Genomic DNA, 17,426 nt, shown 5'->3' with positions numbered 1-17,426 from the left:
AGGTTTACGAGGATGTTGCCAGGACTCGAGGGCCTGAGCTATAGGGAGAGGTTGAGCAGGCTAGGACTTTATCTTTGGAACACAGGAGGATGAGGGGCGATCTCATGGAGGTGTACAGGATCATGAGAGGAATAGATCAGGTAAACACACAAGAGTCTTTTGCCCAGAGTCGGGGAATAGAGAACTGGAGGATATAGATTTGAGGTGGGGGGGGGGAGGTTTAATAGGTATCTGAGGGGTAACTTCTATTTACATAAAGGGTAGTGGGTGTATGGAACGAACTGTTAGAGGATGAAGTTGAGGCAGGTTCTATCATAATGTTTACGATACATTTAGACAGACATGGATTGAATAGGTTTAAAGGGTTATGGGCCAAGCGCGGGCAGGTGGGACTGTAGATTGGGCATGCAGGTCAGCATGGGCAGGTTTGGCCGAAGGGCAGGTTTCCACACTGTCTAGGGTCGCCAACTGTCCCGTATCAGCCGGGACATCCCGTATTGTTGGCTAAATTGGTTTGTCCCGTATGGGACCACCCTTGTCCTGTATTAGGCCCGGGGGCGCTGTAGGCCCGGACACAGTAGGCTCAGACACTGTAGGCTCGGGGGCTGCTGTAGGCCTGGACGCTGTAGGCCCGGACACTGTAGGCCCGGACACTGTAGGCCCAGACACTAGGCTCGGGGGCTGCTGTAGGCCTGGACGCTGTAGGCCTGGACACTGTAGTGAGGCTAACAGAGTGTGTTCGGGGAGCGGGGCCGAGTGTAATGGAGGCCATTGGTGCAACGGGAGCACGTGGCCGCTGGCTGGGTGAGGGCGGTGACATCACCTTTTGTCCCTTATTTGGGAGTGAGGAAGTTGGCAACCCTAATGCTGTATGACTATGACTCTAAATAACAGTGGGCCCAGCGTCAAGCCTGGGGGCACTCCAACGGCCACAGGCCTGAAACCCTCCACTACGCCACCTGACTCATTCCACCAGCTGAGAGTTTGATGGAAAGTCCACCTCCATTCTCAGGAGAAAGGCCCTATAGGTAACTTAGCGACATCATCACAGCAAGGCAGACACTACGACGCTGCCTGTGGAAGAGTCTGTGTACTCACGTGTGTCTGTACATAAGTGTGCGTATACACATGTGCGTGAATGTATGTCTGAATGTGCATGCACTGCGTTAGCATGTTTGTCACGTGTCCGTTTGTACAAATGTGACTTCTGTGTGAGTGCAAGTATGTCTGGAATTTGCGTGCATCCATGTGCATGTGCGTGTTGGTATGTATGCGTGTTGGTATGTATGCGTGTGTGTATCTTTGCCTGCACACAGCAGGGACCAGCGGACAGTAAACAGAGGAAGATGCAGCTGTGGGATTGGCCAGGAAGCTCCCAGTCTCTGACCTTGGATAAATATAGAAAGCAGCACGTTTAACCCATTCCTCCCCACCTCACTCTGCTGTATCAGGAGTCACGCATGGCTGAGATGTCTTGTCTGTGATGAGACTTGCAGAATGATTGCAGCACACACGCAGACATGCAGCCACACACATGCAGCCACACACACACACACACACACACGCATACAGCCACACACATGCAGGCATGCAGCCCCACACACACAGACATGCAGCCACACACATGCAGATATGCACCCACACACATGCAGCCACAAACACACACATGCATGCAGCCACACACAAGCAGACATGCAGCCACACACATGCAGATATGTATCCACACACATGCAGGCACACACACAGACATGCAGCCACACACACGCAGACATGACGCCACACACATGCAGCCACACACGCACACATGCAGGCACACACATGCAGCCACACGCATGCAGCCACGCACACGCAGACATGCAGACACACACATGCACCCACCGCAGCCCAGCCACTATTTACCAACAATTGTCCAGACCCATCCACGTCCACCAGCTTCCCCCGGGACCTATTGCTCTCAGATACTGACCCTGCCCAATCACTAGTTGCCTCCACACTGCCCCAGCACTGCCTTCCCAACCTTCTGTTTCTCTCACCGTTCAGTTGCCATCCGTGTCCCTGCTCCTGTCTGTGGTGTTAAGGTTCATTCAAAAGTTCTGAACAGGAGAGTCTAACTTCCACCAATGTCCACCATTGTGGTACCCTATCATTGTTGCTCTGCAGTGGTAGAGCAGCCTCAGTACTGACCCCCCCACAGTGCATCAGGGCTGCCCCAGGCCGGGCCAACTGTACGCCATCCGCGTGGAGCCATTCTTCAGGCTGCTGCCGAGGAGGTTGATGGCCATGGAGGTCGTCCTCTCGGTCTACGCCGATGACGTGCTCCTCATGGTCACCAACCCCGCTGACCTGCAGAGGATTCGCGAGTGCCAACGGGACTTCTCGGCCGCCTGCCCGGCCAAGGTCAGCTGGGGGGAAAGTTCTGGACTCTTGGTGGGTCACCGGCAGGTAGACTCCCTCCCGGAGGAGATGCAGTCTTTCACCTGGAGCACCGCGCGCCTCCTCTACCTGGGGTCTACGTGAGTCCCACTGCAGAGACCTGGCCGGTGAACTGGCAGGAGCTGGAGATGAAAGCCGTGGCCCGGCTGGGGCGCTGGTCGGGTCTCCTCTGGGTGCTTTCCTACCAGGGCAGGGTGTTGGTCATTAACCACCTCGTGGTCTCCCTGCATCAGCCACCTTTGCTGGGATTGGTGGACCTCTTCTGGGGCGACGGAGAGCACTGGGTCTGTGCAGCGGTCCTGAGTCTCCCGATCGAGGAGGACGGGCAGTCGCTGCTGTGCATTCGCGTCCAGTTGGCGACTCTCCGCCTCAGGACCTGCAGAGATACCTGTGCTCGGAGCGTCCTCCCAGGTGGCAGGTGCTGGTCACGCACCTTTCCCAACGGGGCCGCTGCCTTCAAGCAGGTACGTGGATCCCAATGGTGGGCTCAGCCGGGCCGTCCTGCTGGGGTGTCTGGCCTCCACCGGGACCTGCTGGGGGTCTGGAACCTGGTTGCTGTCGACCAGACACCCCCTCCGCCGGCGGTGGGTGACGGCCCGGGCGTGAGAGCAGCCCCCCCTTGTCTCTCCCCACTGGGTGTCACGGGGCCTGGGGGTGAGAGCACCCCCCCTTGTCCCGCCCCACTGGGTGTCTGGGGGTGTGCGAGCGGCCCCCCTTGTCCCACTCCACTGGGTGTCACGGGGCCTGGGGGTGAGAGCGCCCCCCCCTTGTCTCTCCCCACTGGGTGTCACGGGGCCTGGGGGTGAGAGCAGCCCCCCTTGTCCCGCCCCGCTGGGTGTCTGGGGGTGTGCGAGCGGCCCCCCTTGTCTCTCCCCGCTGGGTGTCACGGGGCCTGGGGGTGAGAGCAGCCCCCCCTTGTCCCGCCCCACTGGGTGTCGGGGGGCTTGAGCGTGTGGGGTACTCGCGGCTGAGCAAGCCCCCGCTCAGCTGGGAGTATTCGTCGGGCCCGGGAGCCGGTCCCACACAACATGAGCCGCATTTCCTCGACTCCCTTCACCTCCCCCCGAGACGCAGGGAGGCATGTTCTGTACGGGCTCCTCCTCCACACCCTGCACTGCCTCGCCCTGCTCCACCGTCCCGACACAGTGGTGGTCGGTGTTGCCCCCAGTGGGGGTCCCACTCGCAGGGATGCTGCCCCTCTCCATCGGGGCCTGGGGTGGGGGCGACGGCACCGAGGAGTCACAGACTCGCCAGCCGCCTGCCACTGTTGCGGGTTGGAAGTGTCTGTGTACCACGTGTACATGGAGTGTGTGAGTCTGTACCACGTGTACATGGAGTGTGTGAGTCTGTGTACCACGTGTACATGGAGTGTGTGAGTCTGTGTACCACGTGTACATGGAGTGTGTGAGTCTGTGTACCACGTGTACATGGAGTGTGTGAGTCTGTGTACCACGTGTACATGGAGTGTGTGAGTCTGTGTACCACGTGTACATGGAGTGTGTGAGTCGGTGTACCACGTGTACATGGAGTGTGTGAGTCTGTGTACCACGTATACATGGAGTGTGTGAGTCTGTGTACCACGTGTACATGGAGTGTGTGAGTCTATACCACGTGTACATGGAGTGTGTGAGTCTGTGTACCACGTGTACATGGAGTGTGTGAGTCGGTGTATCACGTGTACATGGAGTGTGTGAGTCTGTGTACCACGTGTACATGGAGGGTGTGAGTCTATACCACGTGTACATGGAGTGTGTGAGTCTGTACCACGTGTACATGGAGTGTGTGAGTCTGTGTACCACGTGTACATGGAGTGTGTGAGTCGGTGTATCACGTGTACATGGAGTGTGTGAGTCTGTGTACCACGTGTACATGGAGTGTGTGAGGTTGCAGCCCCTGTTCCAATATCTAAAGGGGCTGCTCCTTGCCTTCTGGCTGCACTTCCCACCCACCGCCCTCATCTCTGGACACCCTGTGCGTGGGGGAGAGGGTCGGGGGGGGGGGGCGCGGATGTCCTTGTTGGGTTGCTCCTGGGCCTGGCCAAGCTGGCCATCCGCGAGTCACGGCGCCAGGCGGAAGAAGGCTCTGCCCGAGCCGGCTGCCTACCCCTTTTCCAGGGTTAAGTCCGCGCCCGGGAGGGGTTAGAGAGGGGCCACGCGCTGTCCACGGGCACCCTGGGGGTCTCCAGGCCCACTGGGCACCGCAGGGTGGGGGGGAAGTCATCCTCAATGGGGATTGTAATATAGTTACACAGTCGTTTATTTAATATGTAGGAGGTATATTTGTTTGGCTGGTATTGTGGTGGTGGGTTTTGTTTAGTTTTATTTTGTACTGTAAATATTATTGTTCTGGATAACTCGCTGGAATTTAGAAGATTGAGGGGGGATCTTATAGAAACATATAAAATTCTTAAGGGGTTGGACAGGCTAGATGCGGGAAGATTGTTCCCGATGTTGGGGGAGTCCAGAATCAGGGGTCACAGTTTAAGGATAAGGGGGAAGTCTTTTAGGACCGAGATGAGAAAACATTTCTTCACACAGAGAGTGGTGAGTCTGTGGAATTCTCTGCCACAGAAGGTAGTTGAGGACAGTTCATTGGCTATATTTAAGAGGGAGTTAGATGTGGCCCTTGTGGCTAAAGGGATCAGGGGGTATGGAGAGAAGGCAGGTACAGGATACTGAGCTGGATGATCAGCCATGATCATATTGAATGGCGGTGCAGGCTCGAAGGGCCGAATGGCCTACTCCTGCACCAATTTTCTATGTTTCTATGTCTATAATTGAACAAATTATTTTTGGTTAAAGATTTTAAAAAACAACTGCAGCACTCCCTCACCCCTGCCCCCCCCCCCCCCCCCCACAGTGTGGCCCTCCCTCACCCCCCTCCCTCACCCCTGCCCCCCCCCCACAGTGCGGCCCTCCCTCACCCCCCTCCCTCACCCTCGCCCCCCCCACCACAGTGCGGCCCTCCCTCACCCCCCTCCCTCACCCCTGCCCCCCCCCACAGTGCGGCCCTCCCTCACCCCCCTCCCTCACCCCTGCCTCCCCCCAGTGCGGCCCTCCCTCACCCTCCTCCCTCACCCTCGCCCCCCTCCCTCACCCTCGCCCCCCCCCCACAGTGCGGCCCTCCCTCACCCCCCTCCCTCACCCCTGCCCCCCCCACAGTGCGGCCCTCCCTCACCCCCCTCCCTCACCCCTGCCCCCCCCCACAGTGCGGCCCTCCCTCACCCTCCTCCCTCACCCTCCTCCCTCACCCCCCTCCCTCACCCCTCTCCCTCACCCCCCTCCCTCACCCCCCTCCCTCACCCCCTCCCTCACCCTTGCCCCCCCCCCACAGTGCGGCCCTCCCTCATCCCCCTCCCTCATCCCCCTCCCTCACCCCTGCCCCCCCCCACAGTGCGCCACTCCCTCACCCCCCTCCCTCACCCCCATCCCTCCCTCACCCCCTTCCCTCCCACAGTGCGCCACTCCCTCACCCCCGCCCCTCCCTTACCCACGCCCACAATGCGGCCCTTCCCCCCCCCTCCCACACAGCAGCTGTACCCGGCCCCTCCCTCCAGCAGGCAGCGATGGACCAGCCTGCAGCACAGCTGGGACTCTGCACTTTCACACGACTGGAAGCTCTGCTCCCTCTCCCACAGCCGGCATGGACAGCACACAGGATGCTGCAGAGCCTCCAGCAGGATAGGCAGCCACACTCACACTCACACACTGACCCTCACTGGGGATGGGCCACACACACACACACACGCACGCACGCACGCACACACACACACACACACACACACACACACACACACACACACACACACACACACACACCCTCACTGGGGATGGGCCACACACACACACACACACACACACACACACACACACACACACACACACACACACACACACACACACACACACACACACACACACACACACACCCCCTCACTGGGGATGGGCCACACACACACACACACACACACACACACACACTGACCCTCACTGGGGATGGGCCACACGCGCACACACACACACACACACACACACCCTCACTGGGGATGGGCCACACACACACACACACACACACACACACACACCCTCACCCAGACACACACGCACACACACTGACCCTCACTGGGGATGGGCCACACACACACACACACACACACACACACACACACACACACACACACACACACACACACACACTGACCCTCACTGGGGATGGGCCACACGCGCACACACACACACACACACGCACACACACACACACACACACACACACTGACCCTCACTGGGGATGGGCCTCACACACACACACACTCACACACTGACCCTCACTGGGGATGGGGCGCGCGCACACGCGCACACACGCGCACACACACACACACACACACACACACACACACACACACGGATGGGTCACACACACTGACTGCCATTTGGTCTCAGGTCCCATACACACCAATTTTGTACATTGCAAACAGAAGCAGGAATTGGCCATTCGGCCCGTTAAACCAGGTCTGCCATTGAATGTGACCAAGGTTTATCCATATTCAGCTGTTCCTGCCTGTCCAGTGCACAAAGACACCCACGTCTTGTTGAACCCCCTCTGCCCACTGCACCGCCTTCAGTTTATAACCTGCCTTCCTGTTTTAGCCACTGAAGTGAATAATCACTTTTGTCCACGTTATTCTCCATGTATCTTTCCTCTCTGCACATGCTGCATCAAAGAGCTCTCCCCAACACACCTCAAAAAACTCACCTCCCCTCAGCCTTTTACACTCAGGCAATTCCAGTTAATATTTGGAATTTGAAATCCCCAATAACATAACCCGCTTTATCACATCTACTGTTTACCAGCATATCTGTTCCTGTATCTCCTGATAAATACCGGCAGGTTTGTACACCCCCGGCAAGGTAATGGCCCTCTTGTTCCAGCCATCTCCACCCATATAGTCTCATTCCAGGAGCTTCTGAGATGCCGCCTGCCTCGCTCGACTAGCACTGTAATGGCACCTCCTCTCTCACACCCCTCTTGTCCCACCTGCAAGTTCTTTACCCTGTGATACCACGTTGCCATTCCACCCGATTTTCAAACATATGTCAGTGATGCCAACAGGGAGTCCAGAACCAGGGGCCACAGTTTAAGAATAAGGGGTCGGCCATTTAGAACAGAGATGAGGAAAAACTTTTTTAGTCAGAGAGTTGTGAATCTGTGGAATTCTCTGCCTCAGAGGGCAGTGGAGGCCAGTTCTCTGAATGCATTCAAGAGAGAGCTAGATAGAGCTCTTAAGGATAGTGGAGTCAGGGGGTATGGGGAGAAGGCAGGAACGGGGTACTGATTGAGAATGATCAGCCATGATCACATTGAATGGCGGTGCTGGCTCGAAGGGCTGAATGGCCTCCTCCTGCACCTATTGTCTATTGTCTACACATTAACTGCAGCGGTCGGGTAGCGGTGCGCACAACACAGTGCCCCTCAGAGAGTGGGATGCTGATTTCAAGCATTTAGCGCGGGGCTTGTAAAAATGCTACTATTGCTACTCTGTTAATCTGGCCCTGGGTTCTCGTTCCCCGTGGTTGTGGAGCTGCCCAGTCCTCTGTAACCCATGATATCCCTGGACTGGTCCAGGCTCTGGTCCAGGCCTTGGCAACGCCAGGCCCCGTCGCCATGGAGACGCCGGGCCCAAGCCACTTCCTGGTTACCGGCCGGACGCTCCGCCCCCCCCCGGTGACGCTTTCCGGCCGGTGACGCAGCCACAACAACACAAGATGGCGGCGGCGGCGGCGGCGGCGGCGGCGGAGAGAGAGCGGCCACGGCCCGGGGGAGAGGCGGCGCCGGAGAGCAGCGGGCTGTGGCCCGGGGCAGAGGCGGCGGCAGAGCGGCCACGGCCCGGGGGAGAGGGAGAGGCGGCGAGCATCGGGCTGCGGCCCAGGCCCGGGGGAGAGGCGGCGGCGGCGGAGCGGCCCGGGGGAGAGGGAGAGCGGCCGGGCCCGGGGGCTGCGGAGGAGGGAGAGCGGCCGGGCCCCGGCGGAGAGGCGGCGGCGAGGCCCAGGGCAGAGGAGGAGGCGGAGGAGGGAGAGCGGCTTGGCCCCGGCGGAGAGGCGGCTCTCGGCCCGGGCCCCGAGGACAGCGGCGACCTACAGCGGGCGGAGGAGCGGCTCGGCCGGCTGTTGGCCCAGTGTGAGCCGGGGCTGCTGCTGCTGCAGCGGCTACTGGTGTGGGAGCGGCCGGCGCACAGCGGCCTCATGCTGCTCGGCCTCAGCGGTGTCTTCTGGTAAAGTGGCGGCCGGAGCCCCCGCACCGTCCAGGACCGCCCTCCTCCCCGCACCGTGCCCTCTCCTCCCCGGGCACCGTGCCCTCTCCTCCCCGCACCGCCCTCTCCTCCCCGGGCACCGTGCCCGCTCCTCCCCGCACCGCCCTCTCCTCCCCCGCACTGTGCCCGCTCCTCCCCGGCACCGTGCCCTCTCCTCCCCGGGCACAGTGTCCGCCTCCTCCCCGGCACCGTGCCCTCTCCTCCCCGGGCACAGTGTCCGCCTCCTCCCCGGCACCGTGCCCTCTCCTCCCCGGGCACAGTGTCCGCCTCCTCCCCGGCACCGTGCCCTCTCCTCCCCGGGCACTGTGTCCGCCTCCTCCCCGGGCACAGTGTCCGCCTCCTCCCCGGCACCGTGCCCTCTCCTCCCCGGGCACCGTGCCCTCTCCTCCCCGCACCGTGCCCTCTCCTCTCCGGCACCGTGCCCTCTCCTCCCCGGGCACCGTGCCCTCTCCTCCCCGCACCGCCCTCTCCTCCCCGCACCGTGCCCGCTCCTCCCCGCACCGTGCCCTCTCCTCCCCGGGCACCGTGCCCTCTCCTCCCCGGGCACCGTGCCCTCTCCTCTCCCGCACCGTGCCCTCTCCTCCCCGCACCGTGCCCGCTCCTCCCCGCACCGTGCCCGCTCCTCCCCGCACCGTGCCCGCTCCTCCCCGCACCGTGCCGTCTCCTCTCCGGCACCGTGCCCTCTCCTCCCCGCACCGCCCTCTCCTCCCCCGCACTGTGCCCGCTCCTCTCCGGCACCGTGCCCGCTCCTCTCCGGCTGCAGCCGCCGGGCAGACCCCGCACCCTCTGCACTCTCCCGCAGTCACACGGCAGCCGCCGCCGCATCAACCCCCGCCATCTCCACAGTAACCCCCGGGGCTGAGACACCATTCGCCAACACTGTGTACAGTCCTGATCATAGAGACAGACTACGTGGAAACAGGCACTGACCCAACTCGTCAATGCCCACCAAAGTGTCTGCCAGCTAGTGCCATTTGCCCGTTGGCTCAAATCCTCCTAAACCTTTTCTGTCCATGTAACTGTAAATGTTGTGATTATACCTGCCTCTTAGAGTGATACACTGTGGAAACAGACCCTTTAACCCATCTTGCCCACACCAGCAAACATGTCCCAGCTACACAAGTCCCACCTTCCCCAAGTTTGGTCCATATCCCACCAAACCTGTCCTATCTATGTACCTGTCTAACGGTTTCTTAAATACTGGGATAGTCCTTGCCTCAACTACCTCCCCTGGCAACTTGTTCCACACGCACATATGATGAACATTTGATGGCCTGTACTCGCTGTAGTTTAGAAGAATGAGGGGGGACCTCATTGAAATGTACCGAATAGTGAAAGCTTGAATAGAGTGGACGTGGAGAGGATGTTTCCACTAGTAGGAGAGTCTAGGATTAGAGGTCACAGCCTAAGAATTCTTTGCCACAGAAGGTTGTGGAGACCAAGTCAGTGAATATTTTTAAGGCATAGATAGATTTTTGATTAATACAGAATTTATGGCGAGAAGGCAAGAGAATAGGGTTAGGAGGGAGAGATCAGCCATGATTGAATAGGGGAATAGACTTAGAAAATAGGTGCAGGAGGAGGCCATTTGGCCCTTTGAGCCAGCACCGCCATTCATTGTGATCATGGCTGATCATCCACAGTCAGTACCCCGTGCCTGCCTTCTCCACATATCCCTTGATTCCACTAGCCCCTAGAGCTCTATCTAACTCTGATTTAAATTCAACCAGTGAATTGGCCTCCACTGCCCTCTGTGGCAGAGAATTCCACAAATTCACAACTCAATAGACAATAGGTGCAGGAGTAGGCCATTTGGCCCTTCGAGCCAGCACCGCCATTCAATGTGATCATGGCTGATCATTCTCAATCAGTAACCCGTTCCTGCTTTCTCCCCATACCCCCTGACGCCGCTATCCTTAAGAGCTCTATCTAGCTCTCTCTTGAATGTATTCAGAGAATTGGCCTCCACTGCCCTCTGAGGCAGAGAATTCCACAGATTCACAACTCTCTGACTGAAAAAGTTTCTCCTCATCTCTGTTCTAAATGGCCTACCCCTTATTCTTAAACTGTGGCCCCTGGTTCTGGACTCCCCCAACATTGGGAACATGTTTCCTGCCTCTAACGTGTCCAACCCCTTAATAATCTTGTACGTTTCGATAAGATCCCCTCTCATCCTTCTAAATTCCAGTGTATACAAGCCTAGTTGCTCCAGTCTTTCAACATATTACAGTCCCGCCATTCCGGGAATTAACCTAGTAAACCTACGCTGCACGCCCTCAATAGCAAGAATATCCTTCCTCAAATTTGGAGACCAAAACTGCACACAGTACTCCAGGTGCGGTCTCACTTGGGCCCTGTACACTGCAGAAGGACCTCCTTGCTCCTATACTCAACTCCTCTTGTTATGAAGGCCAACATTCCATTGGCTTTCTTCACTGCTTGCTGTACCTGCATGCTTCCTTTCAGTGACTGATGCACTAGGACACTCAGATCACGTTGTACGTCCCCTTTTCCTAACTTGACACCATTCAGATAATAATCTGCCTTCCTATTCTTACCACCAAAGTGGATAACCTCACACTTATCCACATTAAACTGCATCTGCCAAGCATCCGCCCACTCACACAACCTGTCCAAGTCACCCTGCAACCTCATAGCATCTTCCTCACGGTTCACACTGCCACCCAGCTTTGTATCATCTGCAAATTTGCTACTGGTACCTTTAATCCCTTCATCCAAGTCATTGATGTATATTGTAAATAGCTGCGGTCCCAACACCGAGCCTTGCGGTACCCCACTAGTCACTGCCTGCCATTCCGAAAGGGACCCATTTATCCCCACTCTTTGCTTTCTGGGTGAAAAGGTTTTTTTCTCGTCTCAGTTTTAAATGGGCTCCCTTTCATTCTTAGACTGTGGCCCCTGTTCCTGGACTCCCCCAACATTGGGAATATTTTTCCTGCATCTAGCTTGTCCAGTCCTTTTATAATTTTATACGTTTCTATAAGATCCCCTCTCATCCTAAATTCCAGTGAATACAAGCCCAGTCTTTCCAATCTTTCCTCAATGACAGTCCCGTCATCCTGGGGAATAGCCTCGTGAACCTATGCTGCACTGCCTCAATAGCAAAGATATCCTTCCTCAAATTAGGAGATCAAAACTGCACACAATAGACCAGATGTGGTCTCACCAGGGCCCGGTACAACTACAGGAGGACCTCTTTACTCCGATACTCAAATCCTCTTGTTATGAAGGCCAACATGCCATTAGCTTTCTTCACTGTCTGCTGACCCTGCATGTTTACTTTCGGTGACTGGTGTACAAGGACACCCAGGTCTTGTTGCACTTCCTTTTTTCCTAGCTCGACACCATTGAGGTAATAATCTGCCTCCTTGTTCTTGTCGCCAAAGTGGATAACCTCACATTTATCTACATTATACTGCATCTGCCCACTCACTCAACCTGTCCAAGTCACCCTGCAACCACCTAGCATCCTCTTCGCAGTTCACACTACTTTCCAGCTTTGTGTCATCTGCAAATTTGCTAGTGTTTTAATCCCATCATCTAAATCATTAATATATATTGTAAATAGTTGCAGCCCCAGCACTAAGCCTTGTGGCACTCCACTTGCCACTGCCTGTCATTCTGAAAAGGACCTGTTTATTCCTACTCTTTGTTTCCTGTCTGCCAACCAATTCTCTATCCATGTCAATACCATACCGCCAATACCATGTGCTCTAATTTTACCAACTGATCTCCTGTGTAGGACCTTATCAAAGGCTTTCTGAAAGTTCAGATACACTACATCCACTGGCTCTCCTTCATCCATTTTACTTGTTCCTCAAAAAATTCCAGATTAGTCAAGCAGGATTTCCCTGTCATAAATCCATGTTGACTTGGACCAATCATTTTACTGCTATCCAAATATGCCTTTATTACTTCTTTAATAATTGTCTCCAGCATCTTCCCCACCACCGATGTCAGACTAACTGGTCTATAATTCCCCGCTTTCTCTCTCGCTCCTTTCTTGAAAAGTGGGATAACATTAGCTACCCTCCAATCCACAGGAACTGATTCTGAATCTATAGAACATCGGAAAATGATCACCAATGCGTGATGTGCCACATTTACACAATTTCTAGAGCTACCTCCTTGAGTACCCTGGGATGCAGACCATCAGGCCCTGGGGATTTATCAGCCTTCAGTCCCATCAGTCAACCCAATACTATTTCTCGCCTAATGCAAATTTCTTTCAGTTCCTCTGTCTCCCTAGATCTTTTGTCCTCTAATACTTCTGGGAGATTGTTTGTGTCTTCCTTAGTGAAGAAAGAACCAAAGTACCTGTTCAACTCTTCTGCCATTGAAGATCACCTCTCATTCTCCTGCGCTCCAAGGAATAGAGACCCAGCCTACTCAACCTCTCCCTATAGCTCAGACCCTCTAACCCTGGCAACATCCTTGTAAATCTTCTCTGTACCCTTTCCAGCTTGACAACATCTTTCCTATAACATGGTGGCCAGAACTGAACTTAATACTCTAAATGCGGCCTCACTAACATCTTATACAACTGTAACATGACCTCCCAACTTCTATACTCAATACTCTGACTGTAGCAGGCCAATGTGCCAAATGCCTTTTTGACCAACTAATGTACCAGCGACTCCACCTTCAAGGAATCATGCTCCTGCACTCCTAGATCCCTCAGCTCTACACTTCCCAGAGGCCTACCATTCACTGTGTAGGTCCTGCCCATGTTAGACTTCCCAAAATGCAACCCTTATATTTCTCTGTATTAAGTTCCATCACCATTCCTCACCCACCTGGCCAAACGATCCACATCCTGCTGCAATTTTTCACAAACATTTTCACTATCTGCAAAACCACCCACTTTTGTATCATCTGCAAACTTGCTAATAGAACATAGCAACATAGAAAAATAGGTGTAGGAGTAGGCCATTTGGCCCTTCGAGACAGCACCGCCATTCAATATGTTCATGGTTGATCATCTAAAATCAGTACCCAGTTCCTGCTTTCTCCCCATATCCCTTGATTCTTTTAGCCCTAAGAGCTAAATCTAACTCGCTCTTGAAAACATCCAGTGAATTGGCCTCCACTGCCTTCTGCGGCAGAAAATTCTACAGATTCACAACTCTGCGTGAAGAAGTTTTTCCTCATCTCAGTCCTAAATGGCCGAACCATTCTTAAACTGTGGCCCCTACTTCTGGACTCCCCCGACATCGGGAACATTATTCCTGCATCTAGCCTCTCCAATCCCTTAAGATTTGTATATGTTTCTATAAGATTCCCTCTCATCCTTCTAAATTCCAGTGAATACAAGCCCAGTCGACCCATTCTTTCATCATCCTGGCATCCCGGGAATTAACCTGGTGAACCAGATCTGCACTCCCTCAATAGCAATAATGACCTTCCTCAAATTAGGAGACCAAAATTGCACACAATACTCCAGGTGTGGTCTCACAAGGGCCCTGTACAACTGCAGTAGGATCTCCTTGCTCCTATGCTCAAATCCTCTCGGCCAACATGCCATTAGTTTTTTTCACTGCCTGCTGTACCTGTGTGCTTACTTTCAGTGACTCATGTACAAGCACACCCAGGTCTCGTTGCACCTCCCCTTTTCCTAATCTAACACCCCATTCAGATAATAATCTGCCTTCCTGTTCTTACCACCAAAGTGGATAACCTCACATTTATCCACATTATACTGCATTTGCCCACTCACCCAACCTATCCAAGACACCCTGCAGCCTCATACCATCCTCCTTGCAGCTCACACTGCCACCCAGCTTTGTGTCATCCAAGAACTTGGAGATGTGGCCGTGTATGATCTCATCCAAATCATTAATGTAGATGACGAACAGTAACGGGCCCAGCACTGAACCCTGAGGCACACCACTAGTCACAGGCTTCCAGTCTGAGAAGCAACCTTCCACCATCACCTTCTGCTTCCTTCCATGGTGCCAATTTTCTATCCATTCAACTACCTCACCTTGGATCCCAGGTATTTATTCACAAAATGCTGGAGTAACTCAGCAGGTCAGGCAGCATCTCAGGAGAGAAGGAATGGGTGACGTTTCCGTTCGAGACACTTCTTCACACTGAATAAATACCGTCGATTTGTACCAGCATCTGCAGTTATTTTCTTACATCACCTTGGATTCCATGTGATCTAACCTTCCAGAGCAGCCTACCTTGTGGAACCATGTTGAATGCTTTGCTGAAGTCCATGCAAACAACAGCTCTGCCCTCATCGACCTTTTTGGTCACATCTTCAAAAAAACTCAATCAGATTTGTGAGACACGACCTCCCACGTACAAACCTATGCTCTCTGTCCCTAATCAGCCCTTGTCTGTCTAAATGCCTGAATAACATCTCCCTCAGAATACTCTAGTAACTTTCCAACTACACATGTTAAGCTCACTGGCCTCTAGTTCCCAGCATTTTCCCTGCAGCCTTTCTTGAATAGAGGCACAACATTTGCCCCGCTCCAGTCTTCCGGCACCTCTCCTGTATTTAAGGACGACTCGTAAATTTCAGCCAGGGCTCCCGCAATTTCCTCTCTGGTTTCCCACAATGTCCTCAGATGTATTTGATCAGGCCCTGGAGATTTGTCTACCTTCATACACGATAATACCTTCAGTACCTCTTCGACGGTAACTCTGACTGCTCTCTTCCATTGCCTGCCCCAAGTTCCCACATTCTCCCCACCCTCCAGTGTCCTTTCACTCTGCGCTCTGTATTCTACTTGACTTTGACGTTAATGTATTTATGTATGGTATGTCTGATCTGTTTAAATAGCATGCAAAGCAAAGCTGTTCACTCTGCATTGGTACACATGATAATAAACCGAAACCTAAAGCCCACATTCAGCACCCAGCTTGTGTTGCCACTTTTAGGGAACGCTGTACCTGCACTTGTTATTGGAAGGATGTCATTCAGCTGTCAAAGATGTAGAAAAGATTCACGAGCATTTTACTGGGGCTGGTGAGCTTAAGTTATTAGGAGAGATTGGGTAGGCAGGGGCTTTTTTACCCTGGAGTGTAGGATACTGAGGGGTGAACTTGTATACGAAATCATAAGGGGCAAAAGTAAGGTTAATGGTAACAGTCTTTTCCCCAAAATAGTAGAGCCTCGAACTAGAGGGTGTCGATTTAAGGTGAGAGCCTGAGAGGCAGGTGGGTAAATGGAACCGACTTGGCGGATGTAATTGAGGCTAGTATATTAACATTTAAGAGACATTTGGACAGGAACATGGATAGGAAAGGATTAGATTGATGCAGGCGAAGTGCTAATAGGACTGGCAGAGGTTGGCAGCTTGTTCAATGTAGACGAGATTGGACGTATTGCCAGTTTTTGTGCCGTATAACTTTGATTTCAACGTGAGATGGCAGGGGAGTTCTAAGTACTAAGTACATCCTAAGTACTTGAATCCCAGAGCGCCACTGTAGAGAGGTGAGGCACGCAATGGGTGAGAACGGCAGAGTTGGGGCGCAGGGGAACGGTGATGGTGAGATTGTCGGGGGAATGAAGATGGTGTCCAGTCTCGGGGCAATGGTGTGGGGCTCCTCGGTCTCAGGAATCAGTTCTTTCTGTCAATCACTGCTGACCGAAGCCTTTGTCAACAGGTTGTTTTCCTCCACTTCCCTCCGGCCGATCTTCCTCATCAGTTCGTCTTTGTTGGGCATTTTGTTGTTGGATCGTTGGAAGAGTGGCGTGTTAGCCCACATCATGGGTAAGCCTGCACCGCTCTCAGATACCTGGTGTACACGTTGTACCCCAAATATTGGACGCCCTTCTCAGCACTGGCCCCAATACGCCATCACCCCATCAGTCCTCATCCTCTTCCACCCCTATCATGGTCATCCTGGCTGTGCTTGCAGTCTCGACCCTGACCCTATCCCCCCCCCCCCCCCCCCCCCCCCCGGATCAATCTACTCCCCCCCGGTTCAATATACTCACCCCCGATCAATCTACCCCCCACCGGATCAATCTACCCCCCCCCCCCTCGGATCAGTCCACCCCCTGACCCTCTAGAAACATAGGTGCAGGAGGAGGCCACTCGGCCCTTCGAGCCAGCACCACCATTCAATGTGATCATGGCTGATCGTCCACAATCAGTAACCCGTGCCTGCCTTCTCCCCATATCCCTTGATTCCACTAGCCCCTAGAGCTCCATCTAACTCTCTCTCAAATCCATCCAGTGAATTGGCCTCCACTGCCCTCTGTGGCAGAGAATTCCACAAATTCACAACTCTCTGGGTGAAAATTTTCTTTCAGTTCCTCTACCCCCCTAGATCCTCTGTCCTCTAGTACATCTGGGAGATTGTTTGTGTCTTCCTTAGTGAAGACAGATCCGAAGTACCTGTTCAACTCTTCTGCCATTACCTTGTTACCCATAATAATTTCACCCGTGTCTGCCTTCAAGGGACCCACATTTGACTTTGCTACTCTTTTTCTCTTAACATATCTAAAGAAGCTTTTACTGTCCTTCTTTATATTCTTGGCCAGCTTCCCCTCGTACTTCATCTTTTCAGCCCGTGTTACCCGTTTTGTTACCTTCTGTTGTCCTATGAAAGTTTCCCAATCCTCTGGCTTCCGGCTACTCTTTGCTGTGTTATAAATCTTTTCTTTCAGTTTTATTCCATCCCTAACTTCCCTTGTCAGCCACGG

The 17,426-nt window shown here is 54.2% G+C and overlaps 1 protein-coding gene across 1 annotated transcript in view; it reads left to right on the top strand.

Annotated features, from left to right (window-relative positions):
- The first annotated feature begins 8,189 nt into the window (after window positions 1-8,189).
- The window catches only part of LOC144596122 (uncharacterized), a 38,779-nt gene continuing 29,542 nt past the window's right edge, over window positions 8,190-17,426 (top strand). The window contains 2 exon segments of the mRNA XM_078404300.1: window positions 8,190-8,701; window positions 16,382-16,488. Of these exon segments, the coding sequence (XP_078260426.1) occupies window positions 8,196-8,701; window positions 16,382-16,488 (613 nt within the window). The 5' untranslated portion in view covers window positions 8,190-8,195.

The sequence above is a fragment of the Rhinoraja longicauda genome, chromosome 8, assembly GCF_053455715.1.
Source record: "Rhinoraja longicauda isolate Sanriku21f chromosome 8, sRhiLon1.1, whole genome shotgun sequence".
NCBI lineage: Eukaryota > Metazoa > Chordata > Chondrichthyes > Rajiformes > Arhynchobatidae > Rhinoraja > Rhinoraja longicauda.
Note: the sequence above shows the minus strand (reverse complement) of the source record. Positions and strands in the feature narration are given on the sequence as shown.